The 21,179-nt window shown below is 36.7% G+C and overlaps 1 protein-coding gene across 1 annotated transcript in view; it reads right to left on the reverse strand.

Annotated features, from left to right (window-relative positions):
* Positions 1-5,917: 5,917 nt before the first annotated feature.
* The window catches only part of MOV10L1 (Mov10 like RISC complex RNA helicase 1), a 28,245-nt gene continuing 12,983 nt past the window's right edge, over positions 5,918-21,179 (reverse strand). Inside the window, exons 10-26 of the mRNA XM_051795612.1 lie at positions 19,924-20,101; positions 19,252-19,322; positions 18,783-18,874; positions 17,970-18,028; positions 17,282-17,397; positions 16,846-16,942; positions 15,622-15,800; positions 14,968-15,114; positions 14,142-14,263; positions 13,234-13,333; positions 12,637-12,801; positions 11,013-11,186; positions 10,081-10,230; positions 8,815-8,922; positions 7,993-8,130; positions 7,193-7,284; positions 5,918-6,707 (exon numbers count right to left, since the gene is read on the reverse strand). Coding sequence (XP_051651572.1) covers positions 6,698-6,707; positions 7,193-7,284; positions 7,993-8,130; positions 8,815-8,922; positions 10,081-10,230; positions 11,013-11,186; positions 12,637-12,801; positions 13,234-13,333; positions 14,142-14,263; positions 14,968-15,114; positions 15,622-15,800; positions 16,846-16,942; positions 17,282-17,397; positions 17,970-18,028; positions 18,783-18,874; positions 19,252-19,322; positions 19,924-20,101 — 1,998 coding nt within the window. The 3' untranslated portion in view covers positions 5,918-6,697. The remainder of the gene's footprint in view (positions 6,708-7,192; positions 7,285-7,992; positions 8,131-8,814; positions 8,923-10,080; positions 10,231-11,012; positions 11,187-12,636; positions 12,802-13,233; positions 13,334-14,141; positions 14,264-14,967; positions 15,115-15,621; positions 15,801-16,845; positions 16,943-17,281; positions 17,398-17,969; positions 18,029-18,782; positions 18,875-19,251; positions 19,323-19,923; positions 20,102-21,179) is intronic.

The following is a 21,179-nucleotide window of genomic DNA, read 5'->3' on the forward strand; positions in this document are numbered from 1 at the left end:
GCACCTTCATGGATTCATTCACATACTGCAGACACATTTTTAGGATGAAGTAAACCACCTTCAGGATCCATTTCTCTCTTTCAGCTAGAGGTAGCCTAGACAATCTAGACAAAGTACAACTCAGGTATTTACATCACCAGCTGTGTACACACCAGATGACAAGAGAGGAATCTACTGTTCAGTTCTGGCACTTCCACACAAGTTGCACCTTCCAGTTAGGTAAAAGGAGAAGTCATATACAAAGAGCACTGCAGAGAAGCAAGTAAAGATTAGGAAACTAACTCGGCTAAGGGGTTTTTGTTTGTTTATTTGTTTGTTAACACCCTCCCCCAAACTGTTTCCCCATTTTCCCATTGCTGACTGTATTTCATTACCTATAATCTCTTCTGACTCCTAATTTTTAGTTCCTTGACATTAGTATTCCTTAAAAGAACTATTAGTTTTAGACTGGAACTATTAATTTGTACCTTTTGGGCAAATTCCAAGGCTTTTTCAGATTTTGTATTTCAATAGCACTTCTTCCTTTTTTACATACAGTTCTTCAGTCTGCAGTTTGACTGACTTCTGTCTTTCTACAGCACATCACCTCCTCACTTACTGTACTTCTGTGAGGCACTGCAGTGGAAGTGTTTCCTTTTGCTCTCGTGAAGCAATTTTCAAGGGACCAATACTGAAATATCTTTAAAGAGATACTGAGACATAACAACACTTAAAGCTGAAAGGAAATTTAAACAGTTTAGTAGGATTATTTTATACTCCCACTCTTTTCACACATCCTGATTTAGGATCCTGCCAACTACATCAATTTGTCCCAAATGAGTAGTTTAGGTTGCTTAAAAAATCACTGTCAAAGGTATTAGCAAAAGTATGTTTAATATAAACTTGTGAAAGTGAGACTTTAAGTTAAGGGCAAGGTTCACTATACTACTTACTACATGGATGTAACATACAAGAAGAAAATCAAGTTTGAATTGAGCCAGAACAATTTACGGAGAGACTGAAGGGGCAAGAGGGCAAGGGAGACTCTCCCATTGGGAGAGAATTTGCTTTAGGCATCAGTCAATTTCCATCCGGACCGTAATCCAAAACAGTAATTACTGGAATTTTTCAAAAGTCCAGTAACAATGGTGCTGTTTCAATCAGGCTCCGATTCAGGTAAAGAATGTTCCAAGGTTTTCAGGGGATGACTGATCATCTCTCGTTCCCCTCCTAGGTCAGACAACAGAAGTTCCTGGTATGGACAGTGCCACCCTCCCCTTAGCCATGCAACGGTTCCTGGTGTGGTCAAGGGACACTTCATCAGCCAACTCATTACACAAAGGCTAAGGCTTAACAGGAATTCCTGAAATCATAAAGCAGCCCCCAAGGATGTATCACCACAACTCATCACCACATGCTGGAAGAACACCCTTCCTCACAGCCTAGCACATCTTCCTTATTATTACTATTAGGAAAAAAGTGCCAATTATTTAAATAATCAAAATACCTACATTTTAACAAGTCTAATAAAACTAAGACAAATGAATTGTTTCAGAATCTGTGAAAGAATGTTCTCTTTTGGTAGTTGCAAAAAAACAATTTTGCTTTTAGAAAGAGTCTGTTTATTATTAAGATTTAGAATACTCATTATTCTGGTACCTGAGCTCCAAAATGTGCAGCACAATACTTGACACCTTGAAGCTATTTTATTTAAAGGAAAGAATCTATTAAACTTCCATAATATTGTCAAATCAAGGCTGCAGAAGACAGTAAATAGTGGGTGCAGTTGCCTGCATATTCTGAATTTCCTTTCTTGCCCCACTGATACAATGTCCTTACTGGGATAATGTGCTCTATGGAAAAGACATGATCACACAAGACGTTGAATACAGGTTGTAGCTACAGCCTCCATTTTTTTTCCACTTCAAGTGTAGACTGAGCACTGTACAGGAGGAGGAAAGATAGAAAGAATTAACAGGGCTTTCACCCTGCATTATCTGGAAAAGTACACACAGCCTATCCCTGAAGCCTGATCAGTGTAGCACTGAGCACCCAGCCATGCATCTGTCTTGGACTACAGAGCTGGTATGACTTGAATAATTAGATTCATGTCAGAGGGCCACAGTCTAATCTTCAAAATGTTGCTTTGCAGTTGATAGGAATGTAACATTCACTAGATAGAGCACGGTATAAACAGCTGTTATGAAGATGTGGAACTAACAGCAATAACAAATGAAACATTAAAAGTACTTGGCCAGTAACTCCTTCATCAAGCAGTGACTTAGTATGACCTGACCTACACAGCCCCATCATAGACAGATGAACAACAGCAATTTAAGGGGAACTTAAAAATATTTAGAAATAGTCAGTGGAATACTATAATAAACAATAGGAGAGAATGCCACTCTAATAAAGCTTTTACATTCTAAAATACTATTAGAAGTACATACTTTTACTTGTGATCTAAATGCAGCCACCTATTAGGTAAGGTACCTGTTTGAAAAAGCAAATACCATTTATTAAGGGAACGTTGGGAGTGCTGAGACTGCTACAATGCAGAAGATACTTCTCAGACATTTGCTACTGTTTTAAGCATACTGTGGAAGCAAGAACCTGTTCAGTGTTCTTGCTTTGATTCTGGCAAGAACCTGTTCAGTGTTCTTGCTTTGATTCTGGCAAGGAAACCTCTGATGTTTTCTGACTGTCTTTTGAAGGTATTTTTTAAATTTCAACTCTTAACTGCTCATGTCAAATGACTCAGGAATCATCTGCTTCACAGAGTACCTCTTTCTCAGTCTCTTGTTTTTCTTGAGCTCACAATGCCTCATACAATATTTGGAGGGAAGCAGGGAAAGAAATCTGTAATAGTGTTCCAGTGTTCTCTGACTTGATCTACCTCTGATGTGCTCCTTGAGATGTGGTGTAGCCTCCTCTCTGGCTTTTGTAATTTCTTAGTAAGGCAAGGAATTAATAAATCAGAAACAGCCGTGACAGAGCTTTATTTTTTTTTTCTTTTTCTGAGGGAAGAGACTGTTCCTGTAGCCAGAACTGAGTATCTGGAACATGGTTTTCATGCAAAGTAAGGCTTAGTTCAACTGCCTGTAAAAGAAAGAGACTGACTCTAAAGTGACTCTGTCATTGCTCCTTTTGTATGCAGTGGCTCAATTCTCTTTTTTTGCATACCCCAAAAGACATTTAAGTACATTTTTGTCACAAGAAAAATGGAAGATGATTTCAACTTCTTAATCCAGGGGGTGGTTAGTCACTAGAACAGGCTCCCCAGGGAAGTGGTCACAGCACCAAGCCTTTCCAACTCAGGATATTCTATGACTCTAACCAATAGTGAACACTGTTTTATCCCCTTTTCTTCATTCCAGCCCATCAGGTCCTGTCTTCATGAAAGAAATGACTAGAATATCAAAGCTAACACCTCTGGAACAACCAGCTCTCCCTGTGCATCAAGCTGCCAGAAGGAACTGTACAGTTCCACAGGGTAGGTCTCTCTTCAAACAAGGTTTTCAGTAGCAGCTATGTAGGCAGATATGAGAAACACTGCAAGATAAGGAGTGTAAGGGGGGTACTTTTGAATTAGATGATCAATGGAGCATAGAGGCGTGAGAACGGAACCATATTAGGATGTGAAACCAGCTAGAGTATGGTACAATGTAACTTCATGGCACAAGCTAATTGTAAGGTCCATTGTGTTTTTTAGCAAGTCAGCTTGATATCCCCTATTATCAGAGCTGAGTTCTTCCTTGGTTTTGCTACATATTGCAAGATAGATACATCTACCCTTGAAACACAATGGTAGAAGTCATACATAGGGTGAGAAAGATGATGGGAGGAAGATTATGTGGGCAGGGGTTGCTCACCCCTTGCCCTACACGTAGGGCATGTGCAGACTGCTGCCATCAGGTAATGAACAGGCGGTGTTTGGCTGCCATTCAGGCATCACCTTATACTGTGTACTGGCCCTACGTAGTGTAATGTAGAGCTGATAAAAATGGGGTGTCAGAGCTGCTGAGTTGAGCGATACTCATCCTACCACCGAGACTGTGTTGCTCCGCAGGGACACCCGCTAAGCACGGGTACCAACCAGCTGCTGCAGATCCTGACAGCCCTGGCCTGTCTGTGTGGGTAAGCACAGTTTATTGATAGGAAGCAACTGAGAGAACAAACTTTTTAATATCCCTTTAGTGTTCCTTTAATTCCCCTTTTATGTTTATAGTATTTTCCCTTTAGTTTCCCTTTTTACTAACCAATATCGTGTTAATAGTTATCCATAATATTGTGTTAAGATTCCTTTTTTTTTGGTATCCCTTTTCACTAGTTAATACTGTATTAAATGCTGTTCGTAGTATTTGTTTTAATGCCACCCGATAAGGTAGCTATTTTGTATCATTTTTTAGTTTTTAATTCCTCTTGCTAAGTTTATTACTATTATTATTATTCTCACTGTAATAAAAGATATTTTGTGTGTTTGAATATTTCTGGCACTTGTCTTTATTCTGGATATGTATCCAAACGAACTGTTACAAGGAGGAAGACAAAGTTGGTTTATATCATGCAGAACAACTTATCAGTCACTCATAGGCAGGAGCATGCAGGGTGAGGTGAAAGGGTTAGAGAAAAAAATGTAGTTTTAAATGTATAACAATAGATCTAGAAACAGAATCCCCCTTCTCCCCATTCATCAACATAAAATGAGTACAAGCTTCTCTGGAACCATTTTTAAGACTGTCAGAGACTATTCTTAGTAACTCGGGGAAAAGGTTGTGGACAATATGAGTTACAGAAAGAACAGTTACCAGTGAAAAGAGTACGTGAATTTCTCCACCTGCAAAATGTTGCTGTTGGATGAAAGACTTTTTGTTTTCTTCACTCAAAATTGTGTACTTGCTCTTTAAACTAAGAACTCTTCTAGAAAAACCAACACCACATATGATAATAGGCACTGGTCATCTGAATTTTGCTGAGTATCAAGCAGTTTATCTTTGTAGAAACTGATGTCAACATGCGAACTATTACAGTTAAAAGATTATTAAATTGTAGCTATTAAGTATTGCAACATAAACAGTCCTCTGCTACTCTGCTATGCAAAGGTCATGGAAATACTAATCAGAAGTTCTTCCTTTATTGCAAGATACAATCCAGGATTATCCATCTCCATTACAATTTCTTCCCTGTTCCCTCACGATAGCATGAGCACACTGACAAAAACCAAGGCTGGCAGCAGTGGTTTATGAGATGTGATATGTCATAACACAATCCTGAAGCAAGAGCTCTTTCAGGAGGTAACAACTAGGACAGATCTTAATGAAACAAATTCTTGAGTTGGATGTAGAATATTGGCATGGCATCATCAATGCTGGTATTTTCAGAACCATACTGCAACAACACACACACCATCTATCCTGGCCTGTCATGAGTGAAAGCAATTTAAGCAGCATAAAATCATGACAAAGTGACTGGGCTGAATAGTGTGGAGTGCTGCTCAAATGCAGCTGTGACTCACCCTGGACACACACAGTGTAGTCTGGGTGAGAGGTAGTTCCAGGCACTCTACCCTGTCATGGTATAACAAACCTACCCTGATGTTGTGCCTGCCTTTGATGTTTTACCACACTTGCCCTCCTGGAAGCTGAAGTATCTACATACTGTGCATTGCAAAGGAAAGAAGTACAGTGCACAACAGGAATGGAAGTGATATGAGTGGACTGTAAACAAGCAAACAAAAGCTTGATATCTTTTCCCCCCTCCATTTGTTTCTCTGTAGCCTATAGTCCTATCTAAAATGCTTCTGCCTGTTACAGAAAGCCATCTTGTTGTGCAGAGTTTATAAACACAGTGTCTAGTTGTCCAACTGTTCCTAAAGTGCTGTGTGGCAGGACTTAATCACCAAGGAGAGGACAAGGAATAGAGAAAAATGTTATTTAATGGGAAAGCACAGTGCAAAATGAAGCCAAGAGCAGGAATACTGCTAAACCATCAGTTATTTAATTTTGCCAAAATAAAACAAGGTACTTTGTTCTACAGTGTATTTATAGAAAGGAAAACACATTTTCTATTTTTCTCTTTTTTTTTTTCTTTTATTTTAACCCACCACTTATTGTTCTGACATACACCACAGCAAATGGCTGGACTGCAGTGGAAACTAAACAAAGGCCTTAAAAACTTGGGAGTTTTTAAGCATGCTTGGCTTAAGGTACTCGACATCAGTTGCTTGATGTTAATGTATCATTCCAGTTCACATTGTAGAACTATTACTGTAACACTCCCATGACAATGACACAACACATATATGTTCTTGGGACAGTCCAGTTTTAGGTGGCACTACACAAGTCAGAGAAAACTGAGAAGCTGAAACAATTATAGAATAGGGAAAAGCTTATGTAAGAGTTCTTCAATATTTTTCTTCTGAAACCTGGAGGATTCAGGCATACAGTTATAGATTCAGGCACACTCTTCTTTGCAGAGGCCCGGTCACATACATTTTAAACAGAAAAGCAAGTAAGTTGCCACTACTGTTTTATACTATTAATTTCAACTTTTTCACTTAAGAAAATAAAAATCTTGTTTGCAGAAACTTTCATCCATTTCAGACCATGTGCCTCTCCCTGAGGACAAAAAATGCTTCATTTGCTCCAGGCTAAATTTCTGTTAAGTATTCTTAGTTTCAAAACAGATGAGGACTGAATGCATCTTGAACACCAAAAAACTAGTCACACCTGTCAATTAAGGGGGGTAAGATAAAAATCTTGCTTACCTTTCCATAAACAACAGTTTTGATTAAAAAAAAAAAAAGTAGTATCATCTAGTACATAATACTCATTTAACATTGTATTACATGTTATAAGGGACATTTAAATCAAATTTCAAGCAATATTTTTTTAATTACAGTGAAATCACCTTAAACAGTTTCCCTGTCCACACCCCCCCTTCATGGTCATCAAATATGTCATTATCATTTGGGGATACAGAAGATACCAAAGTCAACAGCAGCTGTGATTTAATAATTAATGCTCCGATTCTTCTTATGGGGTCGGAGAAAATATGGTTACATTACATGTCATTATATTTACACAATGTGCAAAATCCAATCACACTGTGAAATCGCATGTTGTACTGATCAATCTTTCCAATGACACTGGCTTTAAGAAGTACTGTAATCTGATCCATATCTAGCAAGGTTAAAGTGAAGACCAGAACTTACTTCTGCAGGCATTCCAGCTCCGAAGGCAGGTCACAACCTACATAAACTCTATTCATTAAACTATATTCTAACAGTGCACAAAAACAGGGATCCTACAAGAGAACATTAATACATAATTGCAGTCATGCTGTTCTGTGAAATGAATTTTCAAACAAATTAACATGGCACATGAATGCAAGAGATTTAACATGACCTCTTCAAGAAACAGAACTCTACAAATGGTGCAAACATGGTGTAACGTGGGAGGAAGACACCTATAGCTGCTCTAATTTACATATGTTACATGTAGGTAGGGGACTAAACTTTCTATTCAGGCCATTTGTGGAATATTGCTTTCCTTCTTATTCGTAAAGTCAGACATAACATCAGATATTAAGAAAAGCTCAGCTTACTCCAATGAAAGGACTGTGCATAGGTTCAAAAGGAAACCACCTTCCTGGCAGCTGCTGCATTAATTGGGAACAATCCCTTCTGCCTCTCTCCATTTAAAAAGTGAAGTAACTTCACTTGAGGCTCTCTTGAGCCTTGAGGCTCTGACCTCATCTAGAGATGAAAAGGGCTATGAGCCTGTATGCACAGAGTACCATTTCCTTTGTGCTTGGAAATCTACTGGGTAGGTACCTGAACTGTCTATACTTACAGGAACCCACGGTGTTCATATCTTCTGAAATGCAGACTGAGGACAGAGTACAAACTCTTAACACATTCCAATGCTCCCTCAGATCAGATTAACACACAGAACCATTCAATTACTGTGGCAAATAACACATGCAATTCAAAGATATAAACCCAAAACTTACTTTCACAAGAACATGAGGATTTCCCACGACAATCAGCAAAGCTTTTGCTCTAGTAATTGCTACATTAAATCTCTTTGGGTTACAGAGAAAGCCCAAACAGTATTTTTCATCATCAATTAAGTCTTCCTGAGATCGCACCTGAAATAAATTAAGGATGATTTTAGAAACAGAATAACAAGAACACAACTTACCTAGCCATAGTGTAACTTAATATTTCCTGACTGCAATGATCCACTCAGTTGAATGACAATTCACAGTGTGTCTTTTCTGGAAGCCTTCTTAAGCAGTCTCATCAGTGTGCTTTGACTTAGCTTAGAAAAAACAGCCAAAGTAACCAGTGTGCTGTAACTATTGCTCAGTTGTTTTTCACCTCTATTTTGTCTATATTTGAACCTATCTTTGAAAAATGAAAATTTTCATGACCTAAATAATGAGTTCTTCTAAACAGCAGCATAGTACATACCCAGAACTGCTTTAAGAGAATACAATGCTGGACTGAAAAGCTATGGTATGAGGCAGAACAAAGAAAGTAAGCATTGTACCACTGCCCTCAGGAAAAAAAAAAAAGTGAGAAAATCCCACAGACTTCCCCCAAACCACAAAGGTAAGTACTCAGTACCATAATTTAAACAGAAAGCAACAGATTTTTAATAATCCAGATTTTAAAGAGAAGAATAACTCTACATGCATGCACCTAAAAATAAGCTCTACCTTCAAACACAGTGACAGACTGATAAAAATACAGCTTGTAACTTTTTTAAAGGCCAAAAGGAAACATAGAGAATTAGACACATATAAAAACACCACAATAAATATACGTACTGTTGATAAGATAATAACTGTATACTCCTGCCCTTGAAACTCTTCTACTGTGCCAACTTTAATATCTGCCAAATCAATACTTCTCAGAAGAAATTTAATTTTTTCCACCTACCATAAAATAAAAAAAACATTTGAAGGAATTTACTTTTACATTTGAGAGTGGATTACTTTTAAAACCAAAACCACACCACATATACAAGTATGAGTTTTAACATGGCAATGTCAAAAGGAATGCCTACAGCAAGCTTAGCCACCATCCACTACTACGATTTTAAAATAAATCAGTAATTTTTCCTCAGAAATATCGTACTTATTACACAACGTAGAAGATAAAGTACTTCCTACTATAATTTAAACAGAAAGCAAGAGATTTCTAATAATCCAGATTTTCAAGACAAGCATAATTTAGCTCCATAAACCCTCTTCTTCCAGTGTGCATCATATCCAAACCCATGCATACCACAGATGTGGTAGGGCAAGCAGCTTCCTCCAGCCCCTCAAGAAGACTGTACAGAGATTCTACCTTTGCTTGCCAGGTGCATCATACAGAGTGAAAGGCAGAGGTGAGATATGATTTTAAGTACCCTCCCAAAAGAGAAGGAGCCTCATGCACTGGGATCCTCACACACGTGGGATCCCTATACCGCCATCTGCTAAAAGCTGTTTGGAGATTATACCTGAAGTGCTCCAATAAATTTAAGAAGGTATCATGCCTGGCTAAGATGAGAATTAGAGTCAAAGACTACTTTCTAATCAGCGTTCCCACAATACAAAGTGACTTTCTTGAAGCAGACATTACTATCACATGCCTTGCATCACAGGCAGATGAAAGGCACAGTCACATTAAACCATGTGAAATCATCATTTAGGGAGTGTAAGAGGTTCGGTCACTTCAATACTATATATAAATATATAAAAAACAAGTAGTAAAGGTAAAAGTGGGCAGGTGAAGACACCTGACCAGATGGATCAGTACAAGCAGAGCTTTAATTTGCAAGTGAGATTTCTTCACAAGGGCTTGGTCTTTTCCTCACACCTCACAGTGTTTCTCCCAAGCCACGCATACAAAGTTATGAATACTGAGATGTGAAAACCAAGAATAACAATGTACACACTCTCCAGGACCTCCTCTGGAACTGACACACTACAGTGAAATTTTAAGATATGCCTCCCTGCTTTAACGAACAACAGCCACAATATAAAACCACGAGATGAAATACAGCAACTTTGAAGCTCTTAAGATATTAGACCTGTTAAACATTATACCTGTTTACGATATGGTGTAATCACTCCAATATCTGTCACTGACACTGCAGCGTTTTCGTTTTTAGCAAGGTGGCAACAGTACTGCATCACTTGAACTGCTTCAGCTGGATTAAACCATGAAGGACTGTGACCTTCACGAGTTTCAGTGCCCTATATCGGGGGAAAGGAAATGAGATGATGGGGATCAGGTGCAGAAATGACTATGTATTTATTAATACATTATTCTTATACATCCCGAATGCAAAAAAAGAGTGATGGAATGTTATATATAATTTCTCTTCCTCTCTATACACCCTTTCCAATGAATGAGTATCACCTAATGTTTTATAATATTTTTTATATGTATATGAAGAGAATTGATACGACAATAGTACTTTAATTGTGCAACAAAGGAGTTAAATCTCAACTAAAGTATAACGCATGTTATAAAGTTGGTATCTCGCTTTTGTGCAAGGTAGAAGAGTTCAAAACCAAGCCTCTCCAAGCAGGGGATATTGCTACTTTTTACTAACTTCTTAGAAGACCAAGGAAAACCTTTTTTTCCAAGGTAGTATTTTTTCCCCTGCTCACTTAAGCCTTAATAATCCTTTAGTTTTAGAAGATTGTATCCAGTTTAATGTAGCAAGCTCTCATCAAAAGCAAGCTAAAGGCAGCTGACTGTAACTCCATCTTGGTCATCTGCTATGAATTAGAACTTGCATCAAAATGTCTCCCAGAATACACCTCAATAGGCAGCTGCTCAAGTTCTTAGCAAATATTTGACTTCAGTAGTTGTTTCTAAAACCAGATGCTCAGGAAGTCACATTACTTGCAAAAGGCAGTTCATTCTTTTTTCATATTCTTTCTAGAATTCATTCTAAAGAAAACTCTTCCACAACATCAGCAAACTGCTATCAGGCCTCTAGAGTTCATTATATGAACATTTTACATACCTTTATTCCATGAAAAATTAATGGAAATCCCTTCCTGGGCAATTTACCCCAATTCAGCAAAGAAGTTACTACTGAAGCGTCTGCACAAACTTCTAGCTCCTTATGATAAAACAATTTAGATGGCAAGGCAAGCAATGCAGAATGTGACCTGTAGTTCTTCGTGAGTTTTGTGATCTGCAAAGTCAAATCCCAAAATCCAAAACTGAAACAGGTAATTCATCAGACTTCTCAGAACACAGCTCCCAAGCAGATACTACCTTACCATCTTCTAGCATTTAGCATTTCTAAAGCTGCCAAAAAACTGTACTCAAGGCAAAAACTGCAGGTTGATCTAAAAACTAGATCAAAGCAGTTTTTTGAAGGACCATCTCTTTCCTCTCCAAAGGAGAAACAAAAGGAATTGAATGTACATGATAGATGAATTGGTCATTCTTTGTTTTTTAAAAACATTTGATCTATAGGCATATTATCTTTTTTAAGAGTTTGATTATTTTCATGGAGTTTCCATGGGTGTAACTTGTTATTGTGAGGAAGTCTTGACAGGCAAAAAGGGAGCATAAGAACAGCTGACATTAAGCTGGCCTTAAGACACTGAAATGTAATTGTCTTTAAATGAAAGAATAGTCTTAAGGAAGCATTTTAGACAGTAATAACCAGCTTGAAAAAAATATGTCCCATAAAAAGAATAACATAGGATATTCCAGTCCAAACATATCCTTAAAGCCCTCACACTTCCTGCTCTCTTGACTATGCCAATTCTCCTTAAGCACTGTATAAGGAACACAACAACAAAATTTTGCTGTAACAGATTTTAGGAGGAAGCATGACAGGTTTTTCAGCAGGCTGACCTAACCTAAAGCCTAGGGCCATACACTCTTACCTTCCCTCTTAAGTCTGCCATCAGGTTTCCTCCCTTTTCTACTCATGTGGTCATCTAGTTATATTTTGCTCTCAGTTTAATTCTTCAAAGTATGCTACCATAAGAATAGGAAGGCATCTTAAGAAGTTTGACTTTAGCCCTATTTTTCAGATTCAGACAGTAATTTAAAGCAGCTGGAACATCTGTGCTTGTTTATATACGCTACCTCTGCCACTTAACATAGACTTTAGGTACTTCACCATAAAAGAGTTTAGGGAAGCTATCCTACAGAGGAAGAGATGATAAAGAAGCCAGAACAGTTTCTCTTTTTCCCTTCCTGAAACATGACATTTACAAAATTAATCCTTAAACAGGAGACTTTGTTTGTCTTTTTATGTCAAAAACAGAAGTTTTACTTGTTCATCTGTGGAGAACTAAGTTATGAAGTTATGGTAAATGCGGTCAGTGAAGATGAAAAGAAATTTTAAGCTATTATTTACAATTGTGCTTTGTGAACCCTATTTGACTTATTCTGCTTAAGAATAGAGGACCCCCTCAAAGAAAAGTTTTAACATACTGGAGGGCTCAGCATCCTTACTATTCATAGTATATATGCAAAATAATCAAGCTTTTATAAGAACTAATGCTCAGGCTAGACTTATCACTAAGCATCAGGGAGCAAAATAGTGGTAAAGAAACAGCAGGAATCAGAATTTCTCCTTATTTTGATTCAACTGAAAAATGTTAATGGAAAGTTTAACTCACCAATAAAGGATTATATGCTCCACAGGCACCAAAAGCATCCTCATCTCTCAGATATAGCTCTCTTGATGTCAGTCTTTCCAGCAAGGAAATACTTAATCCAAAAGCCAGCGCAAGTTTAGATTTTATTACCGGCCCTAACTGCTTTGGATCTCCAACAAGAACTATCTGTATATGCAATTAAAAAAATCCATTTTACATTAAAACAGTGGTTATTGAAACTACCTTTTTTAATGACATACTCATTTCAGAATTCAGAGATCAATTCATATCAAGTATTCTGCTTTCCTTCAAACATCTGTTTGCAAAGAAGGGTTAGCCCCAGGAGAGCAGTATGTTGTTGTCTTAAACTAAGAATGCATATTTTTTTTTTTTACATCTTCCACACACTGATCCAGTCCTACACAGATTTGTTTTAGATGTAAAACAACTCGTTTAAGTGTTGGGAATTGATATGGTGGATGAGTAAGATCTATTAAAAATATTCAGAATTTCATACTCATTACCAGAAAATGGCTGCTTGAATTCTACACCATTCACAAAAAATGAAAACAATAAACCAACTTTTTTCCTTTCAGTAAATGATGTTAAGAGAACTACCTGTCCATGAGCTTCTGAAATCAATCCAATAGGAATCAGGCTCTCCGGTTCACTTGCTTGCCCTGCTTCATCCAGAATCACATGAGTGAAGTGTCCAAGCCTATAATTAAATAACATTAACCTGAAACAGGGCTGTTTTCAGATTAGTTCATTCTGCCACCCTGTGGTTGACCTCAGCAGTTCTGTGAACATCCTTATCAAGTGTGCCAGGCAACTCCATACACACAGAGCAAAGATGGACATTTTTAATAGGAAATATAGAAAAAACAACAGTGTAACTTTAATTTTTGACTTTACTTACACACTTTGATATACACAACCACGAGTTATCTTAATTAAAGTGTTGTTTATACCAAGATTAAGATACCTAGAAAAGCTTGCCTTATTTTCAATTTCCTTCAGCTATTGAATTAGAACAATGCACTGTGGTGTAGCTAAGACAACCCCCAAGCTTTGTTTCTACCAAACAGCTCAAGATAGTAAAGCTTCGGAGTGTCCTTTTACAAAGTTAAAATCAAAATCAGAGAAATCTTTGGTTAACAGCACTTGACATGGTACTTGTTTACAATTAGTAAAGGTGACTTTGTCACAAACACAATATAATTTTTAGTGTGACAATCATTTTGAGCCAAAGTGATTGTCAACAGCCATATAATTTCCACTGGTGGCAGAGGAGAAGTTACTGTGTCAAAAATTTTAAGCATTAATCAAGATAATTCTTAAATTTATTATGGAGAAAGTTTCTGCTAGAACATTACTAAAACCAAGTGTTTTGCTCTATTTCACAGTAGAGACACATGCCATGAACTGTACTAAAACCAGCCTAAGTTATAGTATAGAGTCTCTACAAGCTCTGGGGCTTGTATCATCCGGTTATCTCCATGGTATTCCTATCTATAGTACTCTACCGTGTATCTGCTTGATAAAACAATCCTGCACTGCTGCACGTTGTAATTACTATCCTGGACCACAATGCTTTCTGAATATCATCACCATCTTTGCAGTAAGGTTTCACCATGTCATCAATTTGCTGCAGAAACAAAAAGGTATTTTGTAAAACAAAATGCCAGAAAAGCACTCTGAAAACTATTTTAGAAGCTGAGCAAAACACATAGATTTAGACCCATTCATACACCAAAATGAATTAATAAATTTACCTAAACAAAGTAGTACATATGCGAGACATCTGTGCTTCATTGTAAGGAACAAAATGGAACATTTAAGTGTTTCATGTATATGTAACATACACATGTTACATATCTATATGTATACACACGCGTATATATGTATTTATGTGTGTATATATATCCATACATACCTACACACATATATATGTATAAATATATATGCATATATAATGAACCCACAATGTGCATGTCCTGCATAAAGATGACAATCCTACTTGTTTACTTTCTGTGTAAGTAGTCTTAACTCGGACTGATAAAATAATTTAAAAATTAAATCAAATGAAAAATCCCCAACAATACTATTTGCTGCTTGTAGAGTTATGCACTGCAAAAAAGATGTTAAGATTCTATGCTCATACAATCAAACTAAGGATTATGATCAACATTTTCCAGTTAATCTTCTGGAAAAGCTAAAGTAATGCAATGCTTTGGATCCTAAGCAAGCCTAAGCAGTCTAACAGCTACTGAAGTTACAATACCAAATTGGTATTTTAAGATAAAAATATTAAAATGGAAATATTAACTGGCAGGTATCTATAATATTTACCTCTGCTGACCTGAAGGCAGCATTAACTCGGACCATAGCTCCCGGTTTTAAGAGACTGCTTTGATGCAGCCGCAAGCAAATCAGATCTGTTGCAGCATTTGATGGCGCACACACCAAAATCCGACTATCTGGTAGAGAATAATGTATCTACGTTAAAGAAAAGAGATATTTAAAAAGGTTATTTAGAGAAGCAGCAAAAGCTCAAACATTCCCATTTTATTTCACTGAATAGAAAATCCAGAAGAGTTTTGCATACATGTTATACTCATTGATTCTTTTGCAGTTCAGTAACACTCGTGTTGACAGTCAAGACTAAGTACTCTCAAACTGAGTGTACCCACAGCAGAATTAATTCATGGTTATCATATTAATGTGTATCTGTGCTCCATGAATACATTATGCACTACTGGAATCACAAGTTAGATACTGCTCACCGAAGCTTTAAAGACAAAGACAAGAAGACCTGAAAATAAGCCATTCTCAACTCTGTCAAATGCATGTGAAGATGGGTTTTCCTCTTTCATGGAGCTACAGAAAATGATCTTAAATAGAGTATTTTGAAAACACCTTGGAAAAAAAATATGATGATACTTACAGAAATACCGTAAGTATACTGAAAAGATTAGAGATGACTGATTTGTCATTCACCACTACCTGTAAAATAGCTTCAATTACTGTTACTGTTTTTCCAGTTCCTGGTGGTCCAAAGAGAATATAAGGTGTTGGGCGACATTCACCACTCAGTATCCTTTTCACTGCCAGTTTCTGTTGCACATTCAGCATTGGATTGAAAAATTCACCAGCTCTCTCTTTAAGTGCCACAGTTTCACCAACTATAATCAAGACATCCATGTATTAGAACTTTACATAAATATTTGTAACATATGTAGATTAAAGCAATTCCAATTCACAATATGCTTCTGAAAATTTTTATTTTCCTTTTGTGGTAACAACTAATGAATTTCTCAAAAATTCAGTTTTCATAGAATATAATGTAGAAAATAAGCCATTAATATTTCCAAAGTGTACTGGATCTTTACTGAAGACCAGAAAAGGATTGTGATTATGTGACTCAACAATCTATAAAAAGTACTTCAAATTATTGAAAGTAATTTGAGGATCAAGATCACTTTTTGGTCCTAGAACAGCAAAACTGTACTAGTAAATTACAACTATTGGAATTTTTTTTTTAATCCTGTCTGAATTAGTCTAGCTTTAGCTTTCCACAGCAGAATCTTATTAACCCTTGGACAGAAGTGCATTCTAGGTAATTAATCAGTAGTTCTTTAGGCATCCTACTGATACAAAATGACACAATCACCCTTTTCAGCATTCAAGTACACTGATATTTAAAGTCGCACTTTCCAAAAAGGTGTAGCAATGATCTCAACTACCTGAAAAAGTTTGAGCATCTGTGGCAAAGAAGCTCTCCCAAGGATAAGAGACAGCATTCCAGTAACAAATTGCAAACTCTGAATATGACCAAATATTTTTGAGTAAACTACTGTAAAATGATAATTAACTAAAAATATATCACCAGATGTTTGCTGCCTCCTCCCTAGAAACACTCAAGGCAAGGCTGGATAGAGCTCTGAGCAACCTTGTCTAGTGGAAGGTGTCCCTGCCCACAGTGCAGGGGTTGGAACTAGATGATCTTTAAGGTTCCTTCCAACTCAGGCCATTCTAGGATTCTGTGAACTAGAGATGTTGAAGTAATGCACATAAAGCCTCACAGAAACTTCCCGCTAGCAGTTCAAGAATTTGTCTTTAAAAGACAGAGCACAAAGACATCTTAAAGGCATCTTACTCAGCCCTGGCTTACTGAAGTAATTGCAATCCTGAACTGTAATACTTTATATTCAAGTACAGAAAGTATACCAAGTTGGCTTGTTGGCAGAGTTACTCTCATCATATCCTGTACATTCACCTCCCTTGATGTCATGCCTTTTGCCTGTTTGTTCTTCTTTTTTTTGACCTGAAAACAGCAAGTGAATATAAATGCATTTACAGCCTTAAGAAGACAGGCAACTATCTTCACTACAACTTTTGAAGTTTTAATTTTTTACCCATCAAATACCATTATCCCATTAAATAGAATATCTACTGTGAAAACAGAAAGATAGGAGTAGTAGAAGGTGCTAGGAATTCCCACATTAAATTTAAGATTTCTAATAGTTTTGCTTCTGTTAACATTAAATATTTATTTCACAAATAATTTGCAGCTCAGATTTTGAAGCCATGGCTGAATAACTTCTTTCCTTCCACAAAAGCATTCACGTTCCATACCACTAAGGAATATTTACAGAATAGATACCTTACTTTCCTGCTGTGAAGATTGTTTAAGGCCATCATCACCACCACAATACTCAGTAGTACTCTGTGTCTTGACAGCTTGTGGTGATTGCAAGACAAGCCTTTCCGGAAATAACACTTTGAATTTAGCAGAGAAGAGAAAGTAGAGAAATTTGGAAGTCACACAAACACTTTTCATGTTTCACTAATTAACATTACTACTGATATATCAGCTTACTCTGAGCAGCTAAAATTGGTTTATCAGAATGAATATGGTAAAGACCTGCATAAAGTTCATATGGATCGTTCAACTCAACCATACAAGAGGAAATAAGCACTTTTCAACAAATTTTGAGGTAACAAAAAACATGGCCATTTCATTTGCTACTATTAAAGCAGTATAATTTCTACAGTTCTTACTGGCTCAAACAGTTCACAAAAGTTTGCTTCCAGTCCTCCTCCCAGTCATGGCCAACAGATGAAATCATTCTGATGAAACATTCTATAGATTCAGAAAGTTGCTTTTTGATTTTCAAAACAAAACCAAACCAAAACATAAAAAGCCCCCAACAAACACATGGATAACTCCTCTAAGAACAAGTTACAATGCATTCCTATCAGTATGCTCTGATGTGAAAGAAATATAAAACACAAGATTCCCCCCCCCACAAAGAAACTCCTCTAGACAGTTTAAGTCAGCCGAAGTGTACCTTTTTCACCCAGGTAGGAAGCCTGTTGAATTGCCAACTGGCATCGCCTGCTAGGAATCCTGTTACCAAATACAGATTTGTAGATTACAGTAAAATATTACATTTCCACACTATAACAGCACACATCTACTAGGTATCTGGTGCTTTTTACTATGCACCAGTGCATATAAAAATAAGAGTTTTATATAAAACTACTTTTTTTTTTTAAAAAAGCATCTATTGAGAAATACGCTGCAGAAATGTCAACAGCTTTGCTATGAATAGTATTGATACACATATTCTCTAGCTCTTCAGTGATACAAAGATGGCCTAGTGTTCAATGCTTAGTCTTTCAAGGAACTTCTCTTCAAAGCTAAATTTACAGAGAAGATTATGTAACTCTAAACAGTTAACAATATTCCATGAATAAAACAAAAGTATAAAAGGATGGGTGGTTAACATCAGCTTTTTTTTTTTTTTGCATAGTCTTGTAACCATAGTGGTATAGTTTTTTCTTAAAAATGGAAAAAAACTAAGAAAAATACCCCAAAACACCCCACCTCATTCCCCCTCATTTTACTTTCTGGCATTGGTGTGAAAATTTAGAGAGGATTAAGAGAAGAATTCTTTGTACACTTGTACAGTTGCAGTCTTTTAACAATGAATATGGTGGCAGAGGTGTATTAAGGGAAAGAAGTGAAAGAATTGGCAAGATCTTATGTCCTTCTCCTGTCTGTATCCACAAAAACAAACAGTTGACAGTCATGTATACTTTAAAAGTCACTTTACTAGAGGAATCATTAAATACAGCTTTTTTGAAACTTATAAAAACACCTGCATTGAACAAATTCCACATCCATGGGTTCCAAGTTGTAAGCTTGTTCAAAGTCTGCATTAACTTTAAGAGTAACATCTTCATGACATATCTGTTACAAAGAGGAAAAAAAAAAGTCAAGACATTGATGAAGATTCAGTACTTTAAACACAAGGAAGTATCTCTGAAAGCATGGAATCCCCCCATCACCTCTAAAAAGAACACCTAGATTTATGTGCTATCAACATATTGCATATCTAGATTACGTTACAAGTGCTTTTACAGCAGGTAAGCATTATAATCTCAAAAGAATAGGGAAGCCAAAGCCTTCAAAAATACAATAAAAATACAAAATTACTGCTCAGAATGTAAATAAAACAAACCTAGTTTACCAAGAAAGGTTAAACTGGTCTAACTCCATGAATTGCAAGCTTCCCTTTTGAAACTTGTGGATCATTGTATTTTCAAGAGGAGATACACTTTGCTTACCTCAGTAATAAAGGCAATGTACTCTATTATATGCTCCGAGTAGACCTGACTTTTCAGTATCACCTTATCACCTAATTGCAAACAAAGTTAAAAGGCAACATACTGTTACAAGGAATAGTATAACTTTTGCGGCAGCATATAATTTCTTCCTCTTTTGCATGTTTAAACTAGGAATTTGCAGGAGGTTAACTGTTTCAGCAAAGTTGCTGTATCTGTGACTACCTGTTCCTAAATGCCATATGCAGTTGTATACTACACTTTAAAAGGCAACTAGTATTGATGACATCAAACAACATCTCCTGAAAACAAATCTTCATTTGAAATTCTGAATTTAATTTTAACTATTTTCCCAGCTTTTGCTATACCTACTGTCTTTTAAGCTATTACTACATTGCACAGTTTATTTTTGCTGAAAGCCTCAATAATTTTTGTACATGAAAAATCCTATTGGAACAAATCTAAGAACAGACACATGCCATGCTGCTTCAGACAGCAGCCATTGCAAGACTGAGCCACTAATACAGCAGTTCCCCTGTCTAGTAGCCTAAATTAATAACTTTCTGTTCAAATATGTGAAAGACTTCTTTAAACAAATGAATAAGCAACAGACTGAAGTTGTAGTGAAAATATGGATCAACGTGCCATTTGGCTTTACCTCACATTAATTTCTACCTGGAACCAGGCGAGGTCTGCCCTCTTCTACTCCTGGCACTTCCAGCACTAAAAAGTTCCCATTCCTTTTCAAAGTAATCCCACTCATGCTGAAACATTTTAAATCCATTTCGTCTTGGATCTCTTCAAGCCACAAAAGAGTAGAGAAGTTTGCTTTATAATTATCTAGATTAAGACGCTGAAAAACAAAACAGTATACATTATTGTTGTACAACAAGATAGGGAAGCCACAATAACTAACATTATACAAAACAGCTTTCGAAATGGACTGCACAGCAACTGGGTTGCCAATTAAGACATCTACACACATGTATCCATACAACAGATGGATACGTGAACATACTTAACATACTTAAACACTCCCAGTAGTCAAAGAAAAATCAGTATAGTCCTTGGACCTCAGATACAATAGCCAGTCAGCTAAAGAGTTAACCAAGTCTCTCCTTACTACAGTGGTAGTTACATCATCTGAATTCAGGGGCAGTCTACAAACTGATTTCTATGCTCAGCAATCCTGAACAGCGTAAAATCTAAGTACATGGACAGAGATGGCTGAAGAAAGAGAGAGTCATGTCAGTCTCGTTCCTGGCTGATGATTATACAACTTATAGCAAGCTGAAAGAATCTGAATTTTCTTCCTCAGATCTTAATGAATCTCAGTGCAGAGGTATTCCCCAACAGGACAAAGTTCTATCTAAATGATGATAGCACAGACTGCTTTCTATTTGGTATCTTCTCACTCAAATACAAGGCAAATGAACAGAGCTTTCTGATGCAGACTTAAGTCACCAGTACCAGACAGAAATTAAGGTGTGGTAAAAAAGAACATAATCATTAATGGCAGGCCTTCGGTATAAAATTAATTCAAACACTACAGAGTTTTATCTTCTTTTTGAGAGATGATCATTAATCTGCTAGCTTAATGCTGTGACCTCAGGTTTTGTGTAACCTGTTTAGACAGCAGACAACATAGCCTTTTACGTTTTTAGAAATTGTACCAGCCCCAGTTCGTAAGTACTTAAAAATGTACCAAAAAAAAAGTGACTTACAGCAATGTTCTACATGACATCAGGGCAAAGTTTTGGAGAAAGAATCACTGTTCTTGTTAAGACTTTGGTGGGGGGAGGGGGTGGGTTGGGGTATTTTGTATGTATTCTTAAATTGCTATACTTTGTAGGAAGAATTGGAACAAGCCAATAGTGAATTAAATCTGAGGATGCTTAGGAAAACAATTTTTAACAGCCAGAAAAGAATCC

This window comes from Manacus candei, unplaced genomic scaffold (assembly GCF_025592945.1).
Source record: "Manacus candei isolate 608988 ecotype Guabito, Panama unplaced genomic scaffold, ASM2559294v1 h1tg000043l, whole genome shotgun sequence".
NCBI classification, from domain to species: domain Eukaryota; kingdom Metazoa; phylum Chordata; class Aves; order Passeriformes; family Pipridae; genus Manacus; species Manacus candei.